This window comes from Notolepis coatsorum (genome assembly GCF_963971535.1).
Source record: "Notolepis coatsorum genome assembly, chromosome: 20".
NCBI classification, from domain to species: Eukaryota; Metazoa; Chordata; class Actinopteri; order Aulopiformes; family Paralepididae; genus Notolepis; species Notolepis coatsorum.
The window spans coordinates 17,995,649-18,017,665 of NC_140184.1; the positions used below are offsets into that span (position 1 = coordinate 17,995,649).

The 22,017-nt window shown below is 43.1% G+C and overlaps 1 protein-coding gene across 1 annotated transcript in view; it reads left to right on the forward strand.

The window, feature by feature from the left end:
* ntrk3b (neurotrophic tyrosine kinase, receptor, type 3b) overlaps window positions 1-22,017 on the forward strand; it is a gene marked incomplete at both ends in the record, with an annotated part of 88,284 nt that overhangs the window by 61,673 nt on the left and 4,594 nt on the right. Inside the window, 1 exon segment of the mRNA XM_084337062.1 lies at window positions 16,148-16,306. Coding sequence (XP_084193188.1) covers window positions 16,148-16,306 — 159 coding nt within the window.

Consider the following 22,017-nt stretch of genomic DNA (forward strand, 5'->3'; position numbering starts at 1 on the left):
TTTTTCAAACAGTCTGTAATGCATTTTGGAAACAGGAGATGGGCTCATGGTGTAATGGGCCACCTGGCCTGAGAAACATAAGGAGGAAAAAAAAGTAAGGACTTACTTCTGGTCATTATTTGGGTAGAACACACATATTTTGAATGCCTTCGGCAGGTTTTTTTCTTTTTTTTTTGAGCCATTTTAATCTAGATTAATCTAGATTAAATCCAGGATATATATATTAGAGGTGGGCATAGATTAATGTTTTTAATCTAGATTAATCTATCTGCAATCCTGGATTTAATCTAGATTAATCTAGATTAAAATGGCTCAAAAAAAAAAAAAAAACCTGCCGTCTCGTGTCTTATCTTGTTCCTTCTCAACAGTGATTGGAACTCTCTATTTGTGAACTCGGTTCCGTTGTCGGACCTCAAGCATCTTATGTTGCCATAAGGGGCTACGTCTGCCAGGAATTTCTCCGTGGCCTGGAGTGTGTCACTCTTTGCTTTGAGAAAGTAAACAAACACTGCCCCTGTACACACATCTGTAAAAGACTGTACATATCTAAAGCCTCCTATGGACTCGTTGCTTACTGGACCGGCTAGATCTGTGTTACCTAGCGCAAGTGGTACCTTTACTTTTTCTGTGGGATTTCTGTTTCTCGATTGAGTGAACTTCCCCTTTATGCACACTACACATTCTTTGTCAGGTCTACGCTTTTCACCTTCAATGTGCATGCCTTCTGTCACTGCTTGCAGTTTCAGTAAATCCTCGTAATTACAATGACCCATAATCTCATGCCATGTCTGAATATCGTGACTGACAGTCACATTACACACATCATTATTATTACACTTGTCGTTGTCATTACACTCTGTTTGTAGATAATACATTCTCTTGTACACCTTTATGTTAAAGGGGACATGTACTATAAATGTCATTTTTCAATCTCTAGCATTGTATTATAGTAATAGGAGTTAGTATCAATGTGTTTTAGTGTCTAAATACCATATTGGTGGATTACTCTGATTCAGCTCATATCATTTCCTTCTCCAGTAAATTAGGCCATCCTGATTTGAAGGCCTGAATGACATTACTCAGGCTCTGGGTAGCAGACAGTGATGTGATTGGTTCTGTGGTTGTAGCTAATGCCCGCCCACAATCTACATAGACTGACTGTACACAGCGAGTGGAAAACCACTTCCTCATACTCTGCGTGCACTCTGGAGGGAGAGAGAGAGAGATAGAGAGCATTCAGGAGCACTTGGGGGGGGGGACCTGCCGCGCCACACACGCCACCGAACGGGAGAGTGATAGAAAGAAAAAAAAGAAGAGAGAGGGAGGAAGGGAGGAAGGGAGGCCCCCCCCCCCCAGCACACCCGAGAGGCAGAGAAAAAAAGAACGGCCTGTCTTTTTTTCTCTCTCTCTCTCTCTCTCTCTCTCTCTCTCTCTCTCTCTCTCTCTCTCTCTCTCTCTCTCTCTCTCTCCCACCCCTCCCTCTCTCTCTCTCTCTCTCTCTCTCTCTCTCTCTCTCTCTCTCTCTCTCTCTCTCTCTCTCTCTCTCTCTCTCTCTCTCTCTCTCTCTCTCTATCTCTCTCTGTCTACCAGTCGCAGACTGTGTGGACTGACTTTCACTCAAAGTGCTTATGGGCGGAGCCAGGCCATAACAGCCTGAAATCTTGAAGCTGAAAAATGATGGTTTTGAGTACTTGATTAGAAATATAAAACAATGCATTTTTTGAAAAAAAAGTACAGATGTCTTCAATACACTCACAGGAATTGTGTAAAGTTGCCCAAATAGTGCTAGGAATAGCAGTACATGTCCCCTTTAAATCGCGTACCGTCAGGCTCTACACAAAAAATTGTACCTTCATTGAAGAACACTTTGGCACCGTTCGCAGTAGCAGATATTACAGAGAATGCGTCATGTCCACTGAACCGTGTGTTACCAGTAGTGTGAACGGTTTGTACAGCTCTGGTAGTCCTCTCATCACCATTGCCATCATTAGTCCATCGCTTGGTGCTTCTCCTGCATTCTTCAGCGCCGTAAAGATCTGCTCAGCTCTGATGACGTATTCGGTCACAGTCTCGGTGTGCCCCTTCTTCAGTGCTGTTAGTGTGATATAGAAGGATACGACTCGGGGTCTTCCTTGTCCGATATAATGTTCTCTCAACACTTCCAGGCATTCTCTGCCTTTGTCCTTAGTGTCGCAGAATATCAACCCCAAGCTTGTGTCGTCGAGCAGTGGTGCTAACTCACAGTATGCATCTGCATTATGCTTGTCGTCCAGGGCTTGCGCTTCCGCCGTTAGTGGTCCTGTGGGGGCCGTCAAGATCGTCGTCTTCAGTCCCGCACCGTGCATGCAGCATAACATGCACTCTTCCCAGAGCACATAGTCCTCGGCTCTTCCGTTGAACGAGGGCCATTTGCTCTTTCTTTTTGTCGCCATCCTCTTGTTGATGGTAGGCGTAGCTTTAGCTCTTGTTGGCCTAGCATCTAGCCACGCAGTGCTCCCGGTGCTAACCTAGCCTATACTTCAGCTAAACTTGCTACCCTTTATTATTTCACCCCTGCGTGATCTGGGCCCATAACCTGTTGACAGAGTCAGCTATGGGGCGACAATAATATGTTCATGAGGCATGGTTTCTATCTTTAGCCATTAAACTGCATGGTTTATTTCACATTGGTCCACAGCAGTACATGAGACATCCTTCTCTTATGAGAGCGAAGGTGGAAGAGACAGGGGGGGAGTCGGCATCTCCTTATATACCCTCTACCTGGCGGCAGCATTAACAGCTCTGCCTATAGCGCCCTCTAGTGGAAACAGATAGACACAGTTAGACAGTTACTTGCAATCATATATAACCTCTAACTTCAACACCTCTAATCTAGTTCTTCAGTATTCGTCTCTAATTACTCTAAAATTGCGTATTTCTGTAAACAAAAACAAAAAAAAGTGACGGGGTGCCTCTGTTCTTGCATATGACACTCTTGCTTTCAAGGAAAAATACTTCCCAGGTGTTCCTCCTTTTCGAGGGGCAAATGAGCCCATACATCCTGGGGTGGGGCTGGTGTGGCAGTGGGGCTGGGGTGGCAGTGGGGCTGTGGTGGCAGTGGGGCTGGGGTGGCAGTGGGGCTGATGTGGCAGTGGGGCTGGGGTGGCAGTGGGGCTGATGTGGCAGTGGGGCTGTGGTGGCAGTGGGGTTGGTGTGGCAGTGGGGCTGATGTGGCAGTGGGGCTGATGTGGCAGTGTGGCTGTGGTGGCAGTGGGGCTGTGGTGGCAGTGGGGCTGGGGTGGCAGTGGTGGCTGATGTGGCAGTGGGGCTGGGGTGTCAGTGGGGCTGGGGTGACAGTGGGGCTGGGGTGACAGTGGGGCTGTTGTGGCAGTGGGACTGGGGTGGGGCTGGGGTGACAGTGGGGCTGGTGTGGCAGTGGGACTGGGGTGGGGCTGGGGTGACAGTGGGGCTGGTGTGGCAGTGGGGCTGGGGTGGGGCTGGGGTGACAGTGGGGCTGGGGTGACAGTGGGGCTGGGGTGGGGCTGGGGTGACAGTGGGGCTGGGGTGACAGTGGGGCTGTTGTGGCAGTGGGACTGGGGTGGGGCTGGGGTGACAGTGGGGCTGGTGTGGCAGTGGGACTGGGGTGAGGCTGGGGTGACAGTGGGGCTGGTGTGGCAGTGGGACTGGGGTGGGGCTGGGGTGACAGTGGGACTGGAGTGGCACGGATCTTATACATATAGGACATACTGTAGTAATAGTTCATGTAGTTCATGGAGGAGCACCTCTGCAGGTAGTGGCTTCATGGCCATCATTGATTCTAAAAGTGTACTTGTGTTCGGCGGCGTCTGAGCCGGGAGAGGGGCGATACCAGTGTGGTTAGAGGAAGAAGAGAGTGTATGTCTAGATGGTTATCAGGGGCCCTTAAGTGGTCTACGGGCTCCTCCGGAGCTCCCAGTGAGGAGCCCAGCTGGGCCAGTAATCCATCCCCTGCCATGCTGCTCCGCTCTCCATGCCGCTAATCCAATCATTCCCCTGCCACGGTGGGACAGGCAGGGCACTAATCCAGTTTACACACCAAAAAAAAAGAAACAGGCTCATTCCTCGCTCCCCGTAGAGCCGTGGCAGACACTAGATAGGACACGGAGTGGGAAATATGAGGATAATTATAGCGGCGATTATTTTATTTTTATTATGTTTTGTTCCTTTTTTTTTATTCTCATCATACCAGCTAATTGCTCTGGTCTCGCCACAGAAGCTCAAGGTGATAGCGTGGCCATTTTAATCCCCTCAACCCCCTGCCCACAAAGGTGTGTGGGTTAGTAGCATGTATCTGCTGAGGTTTATCCCCGTGTGCAGTGGGCAGGGTGGGCCTCAGATAAATCATTTAGACTAACAGGAACTTAATTAATTTGGTTTAATCTTTTCCGAAGCTTCGCGAGGGCACGCGGCCCACCTGCCAAACCCACTCACCCTGCACTCAGCCCTCCTCGTTCGACTCCGGTCCGCAGGTTTTTACCAGACCAGGCTAGTGGGGTTTTAATGTCAATATTGGCTTAATGTTGTGTACAATACTAAAGCGTGTGGCGTTAAATGACTCCAGGTGGGCGCATGAGTCAAATACCAGCACTTGACTGCTTTTTAGCAAAGCCATTAGCTTGCCGTGGCAAAGGAGGTTGAGGGGGAACGCACACGCGTGAGAAACCCACAATCCCCCCGCTAGCCAGTGAGCACAAACAGCCCTCAAGGACATGAGCCCCTGTGTGTCGACAAAGAGCAGAATGGTATTAGCTATGGAAGATGTAGAGATACGCCATCTATCCCCTTATCAAAACGACGCCCCTCATTTAGCTTTACCTTAATTACCGCCATGTCTTCTTATCTCTCCCCCCGCTACGAGTCGACGACGCTGTCCTCTATTTGGTTGGTTATCGGAGGTTCATCTACCTAATAGTTTAGACACAAGGGGAGCTGTGGAAGTGAAGGAGATTGCAGTCTTCTTTGCATGAGTTGCTCCTGTTGCTAAACACTAAATTCCTGGGGTGTGATAAGATTTAGAGCTACTACATGCTGACTAACCAAAGCTAAAAGGCAAACGGTAGTGGAATTATCTCTTTGTGGGGCGGCGTGGCTCAGGGGTAGAGCGGGTCGTCCAATGATCGAAGGGTTGATGGTTCGAATCCCGCTCAAGCCCATGTCCATCCCACTGCCGTTGTGTCCTTGGGCAAGACACTTAACCTACTTGCCTCGTATGAATGTGTATGCATGTGAATGAATGTTGGTGGTGGTCGGAGGGGCCGTAGGCGATGATTATTCGCCACGCTTCCGTGAGTCTGCCTCAGGGCAGCTCTGGCTGCAATTGTAGCTTACCACCACCGGTATGACTGTGTATGAACGAATAATGGACTCTGTAAGCGCTCTGGGGTCACTGGGGTGTCATGAAGAGCACTATATAAATCCAATCCATTATTATTATTATGAGAATATGACAAAGGCCGATACAAGCACTGTGCATTTGATGGGCTGTTCGTTCATTAATTCAAGCCTTTACTGTATTTGTAATCGAAAAGGCAGTTGAGGTTTCCCTCATTTACAACACTGTTGGGATTACAGGCATATGAAAAACATAAAAAGACAAAATAAAGATAAGGAAAAGAAAAATATGCTTAGAAATTAAAACCAAAGTTGAACAAAACAGTCACAGACTGAAGCAGGGAGATTTGTAATCATGTTTTTAAATATTAAAAACACATCAATTGAAATATCCATAGGACACCGCGGTATTGCTTTTTGTTGAGATGATTCCAAGAAGCCGTGGCGTTAAAACAAAAAGCTGACTCTCAGTCTGTACTCTGGGGACCTGGAGCATCAGCCAGTCATCTGAGCGTGTCAGATGGGGTCCATAGTTCCAATCTAGGAACATTGTGATATAAGGTGGTAATTTCCCCGGCAATGGCCTTTAAGATAAACAGATACGAATCTTTTTAGTGATTTTGCTTCACAGTAAGAGCAGGTGTATTGTCGTAGAAAAATGCTCTAATGGCCTCTGCTGACCCGCGGGCCATGGCCATAAATATTGAATTGTGTGGAATGGAAGGAATGCGGTGCAGCATCGTGATCTCACTGTAACGCTGTGTAAACTCTACTACAGGGGTGGCCAACCAGTCAGAGACTAAGAGCCACACAAATTACTGTGGTACCACAAAGAGCCACACCCTATACCAGCGTTTCTCAACCTTTTTTTCAGTCACGGCACCATTCATGTGTTTATAGGTCCCACCCTCTGGCCTCTGAAGTTGCTAATGTCTTTTTTATTTGGGCCTCACAGGGTTAAAAGTACCCTGTGAGACCCACAGTTGCAAAATTACAAAATTACTTTTAGCCATTTAAAGAAAAAAGTCTGTAAATGTTTATTTAAATGTTTTAAGCACATGTACATAGTCAATGGGTGCTGTTGTTCAGCCTCACAATGCTATTGGATAGTAAATGTGTTTATAGGTCCCACCCTCTGGCCTCTGAAGTTGCTAATGTCTTTTTTATTTGGGCCTCACAGGGTTAACCTCTTAAGCCCAAGTGGTCCGGTACTGGACTGCAAATGACATCAGGCCATAAATCCATCTCTACAGAATGTATGAATTAATGTTGCGTTTTCTTTTCAAATGTAGCTAAGAGTAAAGACCTTAACTCTGTCAAAACAGCAGTCAAAGTGTATATTTTCAGCATTACATTTGTTTACCAATGATTTGACCTGTTATTAGTGAAATATAAGACTATAGAAATCTCAGGGCATTGAGTCGGAAACCGGCACATACAGTATTGACGGGAGGAAGTGGCACAGCCAAAAGTGAGTGTAGTCTTTTGAAAGAAGATACCCAGGGCTTTCGAGGGGCTTTCAATTTTCAAAAAACTACACTACCCAGCTCCCACCACTCCCTGTCAATCATCTGACTTCTGGATTTACTTTTTTATTTCTTATTTTTCGGGGATTATCTCCCACAAACCTGAACGTTATTGCCATAAAACAGAACGCTGTTTGTTTTTCGACCTTTCTGTGAAGGTCTAGCAAAAGACGGCGTTGCAATCTGATGAAAAATGGAAGAGGAATTTACATTATAAAAAAGTAACTGTACAGTACTTACAGTAGATTTCATTCATGGTTTGTGAATCACGCCTGGTGATTCTAAATCCAGATTGAACTCTGCCATTGGAAAGGGGAGATTTGGCCCGATCCATAGATGTGCGACTTCATAGATGTGAAAGTCATTTATATGCCTTATATTCTATATTCTATAGTCATATTTCAAATTGCATGTGTCCGGATGGCAGAATTCAGTACTGTATACAAAACCTTCTGTTTAATCATCTTCCCTTTATTCATTTGCTTAGATTTTCAATTTTAGCATGGTATTATTCACATAATCTCTTTTAAATATAATTGTCGTAAATACAATTTACTCAAGCCTAGTAACAGACACAATATTTCTGACACTGGGAATACATTCCCTGAGATCCATAGATGTCCCTAGAATCAGATACCAAGAACATGCAAATGGACCATTTAAAAAAAGTCTGTAAATGTGTATTCTACGTTCTTATGGAATGAATGACATTTAAAAAAAAAAAAAAAAATTATAATAAAAAAAAATGTATGGTTAGGAGGAGCCACACATTGACGGGCAAAGAACCGCATGTGGCTCGCGAGCGGCGGGTTGGCCACCCCTGCTCTACTACTACACTGCACCACATGGCACACCTCCATCTTACCTTCCCCTCATCCACTGCAGCCCTCAGGACCTTAGAAATACTGCAGACCAAGGACAAGTTGAGGCGCACAACGCAGACCCCCGTAGTCAGCAAGGGAATTTGATTAAGTGTACAAACTGGAGGACATCACTATTACATATTCTGGAGGGAGCAGCCTTTGGCAGAATGACAAACCTTTTTTATTTTTTTTAACATGCATCACACCGAGAGCTCGTATTTGACTTTTAAAGGGAAACGTACGACGAATCGAATGTGTAACGGAACCGGGAGGTAATGAGCAAAACAAATTGTATTCTTAAAAATGCTTCTATGCAACGCTCGCAGCTGAAGGCACACAGATGTTGGAGCCCATTAAACGGGGACTGGGAAAAGAGCTTATTATGATTAAATTAATCTGATTGCATTGTAACCCAGAAGTATACCGCCACCCACTAGGAGGTTGTCTAATTATGGTTTATTATACGTATACTGCGTTGCGCTGCATATTAGATGAGTTTGTTTGGTAGGAAAATGGCAATCCCCTGTCTAGAAATGAGAGAAAGGCCTTCCTGAGAGCTTGAGGAATATTAGACGATTCTAATGAGCAATGTGTCTGTTATGCTACACCAAACCCCTTCATTGGGCATTTTTGTATACAGTATATATATATATAAAAGCTAACAGCTATCTGGCTGCTTTTGAGGAAACTGCCGCTGGGTTGACGCATGCTGGGCTGCTCCCCGGGACAGATGAGGCTAATGGACAAGGTGTTTTTATGCATCAGCAGATCCACTCCAAGCCAAAAGAAAGAAACATTTCAGAGATAGGCAGATTTAATTTAGGATGCTGTGTGTGTGTGTGTGTAGGATGCTGTGTGTGTGTGTGTGTGTGCGTGCGCGTGTGTGTGTGTGTGTGTGCGCACATATTCACATGTTAAATCACAGCTCCATATTATTTACATTTTCGGTCAATAGTGCACCTTGACCCGAGGCATATGGTGCACAATGAGGCTTGTAATTAATATGGGGCTACCGCTCTCAGCTAAAAGTCGCAATATCCTGCAGCTCATTGCAACATCATTCTTGTTCGGCCTGTCACGGGTATGATTAAAGCAGAGCCATTGACATGAATAGGAAATAGATTTTAAAACAATCCCAGATAATGAAAGCTGAGAGCGGGGATGATTAATGGATGATTGTTTAATCGATTAATATCTAGCTTCAGAGGATTTACAGTGGGGGAGACTTCATTACTGGTCCTGCGTCTAAAGACTTCAAAATATCTCAGTTGATATTTCCCCAGCCTAGTATAAACGCTCCAAAAAGAGCTCTCTTTTGCAGTGGTCCAATGATATGGCTTTGTATTGTGGTCCAATGATATGGCTTTTTATAGTGGTCCAATGATATGGATTTTTATAGTGGTCCAATGATATGGCTTTTTATAGTGGTCCAATGATATGGCTTAAGCCATTATCTTTGGACCACTATAAAAAGCCGAACCCGGGATGGCTGCGTTACACTATATTGGTCCAATAATATGGCCTTTTATAGTAGTCCAATGATATACATTTTTATAGTGGTCCAATGATATGGCTTTTTATAGTGGTCCAATGATATGACTTTTTATAGTGGTCCAAGGATATAGCTTTTTATAGTGGTCCAATCACTTTATTATAATCTTTTTATTATTGTATTTATTTTTGGGCTTTCTGTATTTTTCACCCATCCCAATTTAGTTGTTATGCCAATTCCCTTCCTGGTTGTTGCATTTGCCCCACTGTCGGCCTGGGGAGGGTGTAGAACTACCACATGCCTCCTCCGATACATGTGGAGTCGCCAGCCGCTTCTTTTCACCTGACCGAGGATTTTAACTGGGGGAACGTAATGCGTGCAGAGGTTCACGCTATTTCCCCCCGATCCCCTCCCTGCTGAACAGGCGCCCAGACCGACCTGTAGGAGTCACAGTTTACAACGACATACCCCACCGGCTTCCCACCAGCTAACACTGCCAATTGTGTTAGTAGGGACGACTGACCAAGCCGGAGGTACCGCTGACAGCTGGATTCGATCCCAGAGTCTCTGCGGTGGTAGGCGAGTGCTTAGTACACTGCGCTACCCAGCCTCCCGATATAACTTTTTATAGTGGTCCAATGATATGACTTTTTATAGTGGTCCAATGATATGGCTTTTGATCAAATATGTGGCTTGTTTATGACTGATACACAGTGAAGAGATGGATGTCCAACTTCTTTTGGTTGTATTTGTGCTGTATAATGACAATACATTTTAAACTTATCGAATGTATCTAAAATTGGCCTTTCTGTGTGGAGAGAGATTCATACACAGTTATGTTGATATGCTATGTGAGAGGGTGTCCATTATCAGATGGCTGTATTATTAACCCTTTGGTTCAACTGGTTCAATTTCATGCCTCACAGCTACAATATACTGGGTTCAATCTCCGGTGTATTGATTGATTGATTGATTGATTGAAAACTTTATTAACAGATTGCAGAATGGGTACAGTACAGTACAGCTCAATACATACAATTGTTAAGGGGATGCAGACCAGAGAAAGACTTTCGTCTTGTTTACATCAGGGTCCCCCATTTTCAATTCATCGTAACATATATGACATACATGACATACAGATAGACAGTACTGCTACATCTATACATTTATGACATACCAGATTTGCAAATACAGTACTGTTTGTGATACAAAAAGAGTCAAAAAAAAAAAGTATATACATTTGATGTAGAAACTGTACATTGGATTGGGTAGGTGGGGGGGGGGGGGGGGGGGGGGGGGGACTGTACATTGGAGGTGGTTGGGTGGGTGGGTGGGGGGGAGGAGGTTGGGTAGGAGGGGTGGGGGGGGGGGACACTGTACAACTGTACAAACAAAACTGTACATTGGAATATTGACAAGACCATACTTGGTAATTTACTGTACATTGGAGGGTGTTGTGTTAGGACATTTACAGGGTCCAGTTTCGAATTGCAGTCTCCCGTAGGTGTTTTTTGAGAGTGTTTTTGAAAGTGGGTAGTGATTCACACTCCTTTACAGTTTTGGGTAGGGCGTTCCACATTGATGTGGCATAATTGCGAAACGTGTTTAGTCCCTTGCTTGTTTGAGCCGAATCTGGGTTTAACATGATTTGTGGAGCTCCCTCTGGTGTGTGATCGTGGTATTCACTGACCTTTGGGAAGTATTTGACATGTACATGGGTACCTTGGTCGTGTAGTGTATCTTGTAGACCAGGCCCATTGCAAGTTGCTGTACTCTGTCGTCTACTCTAAGCCATCCTAGGTTGTCAAAGTGGGCAGGGGTGAGGTGGGTTCTAGGAGTAAGGTCAAGCAGTAGTCTGACCAGTTTGTTTTGAGATGTTTGTAATTTTGTTTTTAGCGCCTTTGAGGTGCTTTGGTACCATGAGGTGCAAGCATAGTCGTAGTACCCTTGAATGAGTGCTCCTGCCAGAGTCTTCAGGGTATTCTTGTTTACCAGTGAGGAGATCCGGTACAAGAATCGAGTTCGTTGGTTGACTTTTTTTATTACATTGGATGCCATTTGTCACAGGAAAGATTTGCCTCTAGGATGGAACCCAGGTAGGTAATATCTTCTTTCCTTGTGACAATATTGTCACCCACTGTAACTGAGAAGCCGTCGGTCTTGCTGAGTTTGTTATTTGAACCGAAGAGAATGGACTCTGTTTTGCCCATGTGTAATGATAGTTTGTTGTCAGCGAGCCATATGCAGCTTTTGCCGAGTTCTGAGCTGAGGGTTTTTTCAACCTGTAACTTGTTCTTGTCAGAGACCAGCAGGGCTAAGTTGTCCGCAAACAGGAACAAGTTGCAGTCACAAGCTGACGACATGTCATTTGCATAAATTAGGAACAGTAGCGGACCTAGTATGCTTCCTTGTGGAACACCACAGCTTACTGTGACGGGGGGGGGGATAGGGTACCGTTTACCTCCAACATCTGCTCTCTCCCCTCCAGGTAGGATTGCATCCAGCTCACTGATAGACTATCAAAACCAATTGCTTTTAGCTTGTCAATCAGAATGGTGTGATTGACAGTGTCGAAGGCCTTTTGTAGGTCCAGCATGACCATGCCGCAGTATTTGCCCGCGTCCACCTCTTGTTTGACAAACAAATACGACATACTCACCTGTTTGATGAAATGGCTCAGCCCCACGTTACACCATATGTAACGAACACCACCCAAACCATAATACCATGACACCCCGTGTAACACACAAAAAAAAAACACCAAACAAATTTCTAGGGGTAAATATCCCGGACGAGCCCCCAACTGTTACGACCCTGGCTCATGGGCACGCAACATATGTGCAAACCGACACCAAAACCCTGTGCTCTAACTCAAAGTGCTACTATATCAAGGAACTATTAATGTAATTGTAAACTAATGTACTAATGTAAACCCAACGGACAAGGACTGGAAGAACCTGACAGCTCTTTCTCTAAGCACCGACCTGCATGTGTGTTACTAGGCCTGGCTTAAAATTCCACCGGAATTGAAAGCTCCCAGCAGGTAACCAATCAGCACTAATTGGCTAATTGGCAGCCCTCACCTGCATGCCCCATGACACAGGAGTGATCAGGCCTGCCTGAACAGTGACACAGGAGTGATCAGGCTCCTGGTACATAACAATAGGATGGCCTAAAGATGTGTTTCCTGTTTATGTTCATTAAGATGCATTAAGTTATGTATTTGTCAACTTGTCAATGCAATTAAACTTTCAAATTTAGTTCTGCCTTCTTGTCTATTCTCAGTCCTTGCCCCACAATGTTGGAATTAACTACCCACCCCAGTTACGACAGCCGAAACCCATCCAATCTTTCGCCGTCGACTAAAGACGCACTTCTTCAATCATTATCTGAAATCTAAATCTTGTCTTCTTTTTAAGATTTTCCCATTAAAAGTTTTAAAACACATGGTGACAACCAACCCCATAGTGTGTGACAACCATCCCCGTGATGGGGTTGGTTGTCACAATGTGTCAGAGTGTCTTTGATAGGTGATTAACTCTTTGTTACAATACTTTGGAAAATGAGAGGGATACACATTTCAAGCCAACATCTTAAGCTTCAATTTAATGTAGGAATGACTATTGAAAGATGTTTTGATTATGAGCAATTCACACTAGAGTAAAAAGTGTGACAACGTCCCCCGTTCTCCCCTAATATGGTATAGAATGGAAATTGTGCTGGTCCCAGAGCCCCAACTGATTACTAAAAGACATATGATGCTCAATGCCTCTGTCTGGAAACAAGTATGCTCCCTCATGGAGAAGAAGATGTAGGCATGTTAAAAGAACAAACCTCTTACTGTTAAAGTATGTTGTTTGAAACCATAAAGGTTGTCAGTGTTTTTTTTAGATGGTTTCTTAGATGTTCCTATCCTGTTGTAACAGTTGTTGATAATACCTATGATTCTGATGTTGTGTTACTGTATCCATGAATGAATTCAATAAATCTATCTAAATGTCATTCCCATCACATTTCGTCATTACCACAACATTACGTCATTACCAACACATGACATATTTCTTAACAAATTTGTAACAAATAGTTTAAATCTGACATTTTCCTACATGTTTTCCTATATTACAAGCCCTCCCTTAACATTTTATGTATGAAAAACAAGAGTCATGGACCTGTTGTTGTAGTAATTGTATCTTTCTTGACAGGATCTAGCAATATATTTAAAAGGCTGCATATCTAAAGATCTAAAGCATGTTTAAATTCAAGTAAAATATTTCAAACCACTAATACATCAGAAGTAAGGTATACTGTTACATAAATGCCTTAAAAGCACAAATGTTTTACTTTTTTTTTTTTACATTTTAAAGAGTTATTTGGTAACGTGATGGTAATGACAATGTTCTCTGACATTCTAGGAAAAGTGTTAAATATATTAAATTCCATAAAGTGATGTTTACAACAATGTTCATATTATGATTCCTGACAAAATGACTATAAAGCTTAATTGATCATTTAAGGTTTTATGCAATTTTATTTTTGATAAATAGATTTTCCCAAAAGTGCCCAAAATCAAATAAACACCCATAAACGTAATGAAAGAAAAAACTCATTGCATTCTGGCAACAATGTAACGCAGTAACGCAGCGTTACTTGGATTAGTGACTGTAATATAATTACTATTTAGGAAATAGTTGACTTACTTTACTTAATTACAATTACAGTTACTGCCCAACACTGCTGAACACACATTCATAATAGCAAACAAGAAGCCTCCTGGCTAAAATCATAAACAGTCTTGTCTCTCATGCTGCAATTAATTCCTGGCAATTAAAGTATATTCCTGTCCAATGTTATTAAAGTATAACATTAGGAAAAAGTTAATTTGCCAACAGCTCCCCTTTTCTTTACAAGCCTCACACAGGGAAATGTGTGTACAGTACATGGGCGTGAGGCTTGTGGCTATTTGCTTAGTCTTAGAAAATCATCACCCCCCCCCCTATACTATTGTGACATGTAGCTAGTTTAGCGTAGCATTACATATTACATACGGGGACCAGCAAGCTAGAATCCAGCATTGTTTATGTGCGCCGGTTTTTGAACGATCAAATCAATTGTGGATTAGTGGCATTGACAGGGAACAGGGAACAAAAAGATGGATGATTACCTTAACCTATAGCATTTCACATACCTGTACAGTATGTGCCAGATACAGTAGGTTAGTGCATCATTATCAACATTCAACAGTACTGTAGACCAAGGCATGTAATGTTAAGCCACAGTATGATGTGAGTTGTTTTGATGTCTGAGTTTTCAAATGTGTTTTTGCTGTAGATCTTAGGTACTTTAAAACCGGGTGTGCAACAGATTGGAAAACTCACAGTTCTGATCGTATTGCGGTTTTGAATTACAGATCAAAAACATTTATTTTTTCAAAGTATTAGCTGAAAGCATGAGGAACACACACTTAGTCTATTATCAATTAGGCCTATTTGTTCATTCTAGGTGGCTCTCATAAGGGGGCGTGTCTGAATAATTTCTCACTCTGGTGTAATGAAAGACTTGTGGGCAGCCTGGTACCTTTGCTCTGGAGGTCCATCCCTCTAGTTGCCTCTAGTGGACCTGTTGGAAACTTCTTTGACAATTCTGCTTCGTGTCTGTCTGTTTGGAGATTACCTTATTGTGACTATGAAAGGAATAGAACAGAACTCGCTCCATTAAGTACTGTAGATGTCACACCATGTTGTGCACTGAAATTACGACTACCTGCAAATGCATGGGGGCTGCATAGTTTGCTTTCGCTATAAATAACAACATTAAGCCTTTGATTATGGATATTGCCCTGTCAATATCTAAATGCAGAGGTTGTTTTGTGTAACGCTAAATATGCAGAGCTTTTGCGTTCCCGGATCTGCTAGTAACGGTTATCCAGATTTAACATTAAATAATTTACGTTCGCATACGCGGTGCGCAATTCTGACACAGTCACCTATTATTCGATCTTGATGATAGACAAAACTAAATCTGTACTGTGCCCAAACAGCAGACAAACAATGCTGGAGAATATAATGTGATGATGGCAAAACATTGCAATTAATCCGCAGTTCACATGCGTGCCGAACCGTGGGGAGGTGGCCGGTACGGATCACGGATCAACTACAATTCATTACACTACTTGAAATGCCAGACATCATTGAACAATTAGACTATTCTCGTCTCTACTATAATTTATTATACTCTTCACGCTTCTACTATACTCTGCTCTACCCTCTTCTACTCTAATCTACTTTACTCTGTTATATTCTATTGTCTTCTACCCTCTGCTCTATTGTCTTCTACTCTACTCTCTTCTACTCTACTCTCTTCTACTCTACTCTTCCACTCTACTCGGCACGGTGGTGTAGTGGTTAACACTGTCGCCTCACAGCTAGAAGGTCCAGGGTTCGATTTCCGCTTGGGGACCAGGTTTCCGCGTTGCCAGGTACCCAGGTGGGGTATCTCCCGGGCCTTTCTGTGTGGAGTTTGCATGTTCTCCCCGTGCTTGCAAGGGTTTCCCCTCCCGATAAGAAAAACTCAATGGAAAAACATGCACAACAGATCGCTAACGCTGTCGCATCCCTGACGGAGACGGACAGGAGCACTTATTATTACTCTCTTCTACTCAACTCTTCCACTCTACTCTCTTCTACTCTACTCTTCCACTCTACTCTACTCTCTTCTACTCTACTATCTTCTACTAAACTCTTCCACTCTACTCTACTCTCTTCTACTCTACTCTCTTCTACTCTACTCTCTTCTACTCAACTCTTCTACTCTACTCATTTCTACTCAACTCTTCTATGCTACCCACTTCTACTTGTGTCTACTCTATTCTCTTCAACTCTCTGTCACTCTAATCGACTCTACTCTATTGTACTGTGCAGGTTGGAGGACACACCATGTTACCCATCCGCTGGATGCCTCCAGAGAGCATCATGTACAGGAAGTTCACCACAGAGAGTGATGTGTGGAGCTTTGGAGTCATCATGTGGGAGATCTTCACCTATGGGAAACAGCCATGGTTTCAGCTGGCCAACAACGAGGTATGTCTACCCACCTCACCCCTGCCCATTTTGACAACCTAGGATGGCTTTGAGTAGACGAGCAACTTGCAATGGGCCTGGTCTACAGGATACACTACACCACTAAGATAACCATGTACATGTCGAAATACTTCCCAAAGGTCAGTGAATTCCACGACCACAACACCAGAGGGAGTTCCACAAATCATGTTCAACCCAGATTCGGCTCAAACAAGGGACTAAACACGTTTCGCAATTATGCCACAATAATGTGGAACGCCCTACCCACAGCCGTAAAGGAATGTGAATCCCTACCCTCCTTCAAAACCGCTCTCAAAGAGCACCTACGGGTGTCTGCAATTAGAAACTGGCCCCGGTACATGTCCAAATCCCCCCGCCCCCACCCATCCACCCAACCCCCTCCAATGTACAGGTTCCTGCCCTTCGGATGTATATATTTGTTTTTTATGATCTCTTACACAGTACTGTATATTTGTATGTCATAAATGTCTTGATGAATTGAAAATGGAGGACCCTGATGTAAGACGAAAGTCTTTTTCTGGTCTGTATCCTCTTAGCAGTTCTTTGTATTGAACCGTACTGTATTGTACCCATTCTGCAATCTGTTAATAAAGTTTTCAATCAATCAATCATGTACAGACAAAGACAACATTTTCACTCTGCAGTTTGCATGAAGAAACTGAATTCACTGTTTGTGAACTGTATCAAAGTTATTGACAGGTTTGCTAGTTGACAGAAAGGCTTAATAGCAAGCTAATGTTAGCATAACTAGCATGTTAACATTACCTCATTTAGTCTTTAGCACTAGTGTCACAAACCGGCCGTACGGCCATGACAAAGAGGGATATGCAGACAACCAAATTCAGTTAACAAAGGATGTATTTAATTAATAAAGACATAAAATGAATACCTAATGAAACTAAACTAACAGTGGCATATGAAGTCAGTGATATCAGTAGTGTAAATGAGTGCATGCATTGTGCAGTGTATCATCAGGTGTCATGTTGTATTTAAGCATTACATCACACGCAGGAGTGGTTTGTGACCAATAAACCATGCCTAGGGGTGGTTGTTAGGCCCGAGGCGCAGCCGAGGGTCGTTAGACCCCCCTAGGCATGGTTTATTGGTCACAAATCACGACTGCACGTGGTGTAAAGCTTTTATACAACTGCCAGATTCATCCAACCTTATTTCTATACAATAAACACACATTAATCGAAGATTTATTGAAAAAACCATCCGCCAGAAAAAGTAGTTCCCACAACTCCATGTGGAAGCAGCTTGAAGTGCATCCAACCAAACTAACACATCCAACTGTGTATTATTGGAATGATTGAGAGAAGTTGCCTCATGTGGAAGCAGCTTGAAGTGCATCCAACCAACTAACACATCCAACTGTGTATTATTGGAATGATTGATTGAAAATGTATTAAAACGTTTTCTTTGCCCTATAGGAAAAAAACGTTTTCTTCGCCCTATTTTTTTATTTATTTCTTTTAGCCTAAACTTAACCAGTTGGAAACCAGGGGTACAGTAATAAAATTAGCAATCAACCAATCAATCAATTCAATAGACCATGCTCACTTAAAACAGCGCTGCTTCTCTCTCAGTCTGACTCCCCCGCTGTTGCAGACAGGTGTGTGTGTGTGTGTGTGCGTGTGTGTGTGTGTGTGTGTGTGTGTGTGTGTGTCACAGTGTGTGTGTGCGTGTGTGTGTGTATGTGTGTGTGTGTGTGTGTGTGTGTGTGTGTGTGTGTGTGTGTGTGTGTATGTGTGTGTTTGTGGGTACGCCAGCGTCGGACAGTGTGAGAGAGAACGCTGCAGTCGGAAAGTAGGAAGGAAGAAATTTAAATCAATCAATTAATCTATCAATCAATCCGCGATTTTTCTTTTGTTCTAGATTGAGTCAAGACCCATCAATTACATCATCCAACATTGTTTAAAATACTAACACGTTCCCCTTGACAGAATCGCTTTATATTTAGTCGTTATGACGCTATCAACATATCCATTTGTTAAAGATTATTGTCCGCCATCTTGTTTTTTCCGACGGAGTGATCCGGCGGAGTGATGTGATTCGGTGGTGGGCGGGTCCTGGGACCAGGAGCGTGGATTATGAAGGATACATACGTGTAAATGGACTGTTTCAGCCAATCAGAATAGAGAAATTTGCATGCCGTTGTATAAAATGCAAACAGAAATCACAAGCACCAAACTAAACTAACGGCATCCCATATGGAGAGCACCCAGCAACTAAGCTCTGCGAGTGTTTTAACAGGGAGCATGCAACACCGGGCCCAGGTGTGTCCCATTGTGCTGATTAGCGCTCCAGCCACACCCACCTCCAGTACCTGTCAACACAACAACATACTAGGCGGACAATGGAGACAGAGTGGAAGGGGTCGTAAAACACTATAGGTTCTGCAGTGGCAGGCATTGTAGACGTCTCCATTTTGTATCTAACCCAAATTTACCCTGTGTTCATTCTGCAGCTGTCACTATAACCATTTATTTTAATGTTTAAAGAGGTGAATTGTTTAAAACTAATGTTTAAAGAGGTGAATTGTTTAAAACTTTACACAAAGCTCATGTGTTGGCTGCCAGATTGTTTCTTGTACCTTCCGATGTCTGAAAGGAGAACAACATTGCATTTTCCAAACAATTAATCTCATGGAATGGTACAAGGAGCAGGGTTTCTTTACACAAATACATGGACGTTTAAACGTATACAGGGTATTTCTTTTCAGGGATAGAATAGAACTCACTCCATTAAGTAGATGTCACACACAAGACATTTTGATGTAAGGGCAGCAAGATGACAATATATTTTGAGAGTCTTTTGAGCTTCTTCCTGTAGGAAGGAGATACACAGTCCCACAGCAAGAACAGAACCCAGGAAAGCTTTGTTCTTTCAGCCATCAGACACCTGAACAATAGCTAAATGAAGGACAATACCACTATTGCATTGCACTTTATCAATGCATAATCACATTTGATGTCTTTGTGTAATGTGTGTGCTTTGTAATGTAATTTCTACACTGATCTCGCATAAAGGATTTCCATGGAAATGGAGAATAAAACATAATTTATGGTGCGATTTGATTTAACAAAAATAATTATTTTGCATTTAAAAGTGTACTCAGTTTTGAATGTATTTTCACATGAGCCGGCTTTCTCCTATTGCTTTTCACTTATTCCTAAGAATCAACCCAACCCACTGGGGTGATACATTGATGCAGCTGTGCCTTGAGACATGATGCAGCATTACATAACACTCGTGATTGGTTTACTTTTTCATTGGAAGGTGTGGGTTGAATCAATGGAATACAATTAGGATTACTCTTGTAAAGCAAGCGTATTAAGGGAATTAAATTTACCTTAAAAAAATTACCTGGCAAGTTGCACACATTGCACCCGTAATTTATTCAATTGAAATGTCAATATTTCTTGGTCTTGACATACATTTTAATTTCCCAATCTTCACATACCGTTAAAACACCGGAAGAAAAAAAAGGCAACTGGCCTGCCCCATTACCCCAAGGGAGACTACTACTTACATGGTTGCTATTTACAGAACACTTATTATACAGTGGCAAAACACTCTCTGCTGTGTGTTTCAAGACACACTATTGGTGCACTCGGAACAAAATATGGTGTCTCAAACTCCACGAACAAAAACATTTTGACACATCAAAGTGAGGTCTGTGAAGTGCCTTGTGACGTGTGTCTACCTAATGTAGGGTGTTATTCTGTGGCCCCAACATTGTATTGACCATCGTTGTGAGGGACAGATCAATGTCCACTCAAGGACAGATCCTTTCCCTGAGGGCAACCTATGATGCAGAGAGCCGAGCACAAAGACTTGGCCCTATACAGCATATACACTCCGTCTCCACGAGGCTTGAACCACCGTCTCCACGAGGGTTGAATAAGGAATTATTCAAAAATGTTTTGTTAACTAAGTAAATTTTTTCAATATAAGCCTGACAATAAAACGAGCAGTTAGTAAAGTATGAATTAGTAAAGTTACTAAAGTATGATCTGATGATGCGTAAAAAGGGCTGGGATTAAATAAGTGTATGCTTCTTCCCACTCCTTTTGAAATATGTAAATGACAAAAGAAAAATGTACTTATTTAAAAAAAAATATATAATTATTATTATTATCTTTTCCCCCTTCTTTTTCCGTTTTTCTCCCCTCCCAATGTTAGTCGTTATGCCAATTCCCAATCCCCTTCCTGGTCGTTGCGCACTCTACCCCCTACCGTCGGTCTGCGAGGGCGGAGACTATCACATGCTTCCTCCGACACATGTGTACCCAGCCCACCGCTTCTTTTCACCTGGCAGCGCGGACTCTCACTGGGAGAGTGTAACGTGTGGAAGGTCACACTACCGCTCTTAGATCCTTCAATTGCTGTGCAGGCGCCCCGACCGAACTGTAGGAGTCGCTGTTTACAATGACCAGGACCCACCCTTGCCGGGTTTCCCACCCGCTAACACCGCCAATTGTGTTAGTATGGACGGTCGGCCAACCCGGAAGCACCACAGCTGGAGTCGATCCCACTGTCTCTGTGGTGGTAGGCAGACGCTTAGTCCGCTGCACTACCCGGCCGCCCGACTTTTGTTTTTTTTGTTTAGTTTTTAATGTAAATGTTGTATATACATTTATTATTTGAACGGCTTAAGGCTATATCTGTACTTGATGTTTGTTTGTTGTTGCATATTTGAAATAAACATCAATCAAATCAAACCACAACCTCAAACTCAGGGCAATTATATATTGTTAGCGCTTCACTTCAAAGTTGGCACTACGGGTAATCATGAACACAATCCATCTAGGCTCCTGAACATAGGTTTTTATGAATTAGTGGACAGTAGGGCTGTCCCCGACTAAGGATTTGGATGGTCGACTATGATTGGCCAAAATTTGCCGTTAGTCGACTATTGGTCGACTACATTTATTTTATTTTATTTTGTATCATTCCTTTTGGGCTGTGGGGGGTGCTTAATGTCTGAAGGAGTCGACTGAAGGCTTCTTGTCCTCTGCAAAAGCATGCAATTGGTCCACTGATGGATACATCTTGATATTTGTTTAGTCTAGTGTGTTCATTAGATGGGTGAAATCCTCTTTCAGTGCCTCTGTGCCTGTTTTCGTAGGCAGTTAGCCTCTGGTATGCGCGCCATTAGCGTTAGCCACGCTTCTAGGCCTCTTTCCTTTTGGAAAGAATGAAGAATTTTTGTATTCGACTAAGAGGTTGGCAGTCGACTACGGCTCCTTTCGACCGATTAGTCGACTAATCGACTAATAGGGGTCAGCCCTAGTGGACAGTGAGTGTGTGGATACCAGCTACCCACACACTCATTGTCCACTAATCAATAACGATTGAAACATACTTGTTGTGTTCTGCATGGTTAGTATTATTGTTAATATGATGTTATTACCACCGCCACCGTTAGGCGGCACAATAGGCACAATAGGCTATAGGCAAGAACTAGGAAGTGTGTCCTGTAGTTACTGTACGCGCCTGAAGCTACCATGATATTGATGTTCTGAGAGCAAGGAATAAAGACGGAGGAATAACAACAACACAGCCTACTGACTCCTGCATGCTTATTATAATTACTAATAGTCTAAGTGTGGACATTACAATACTGTCAGCTGGTATTCACTGTTTTTGAACTATATCAAAGTTATTGACAGGTTTGCTAGTTG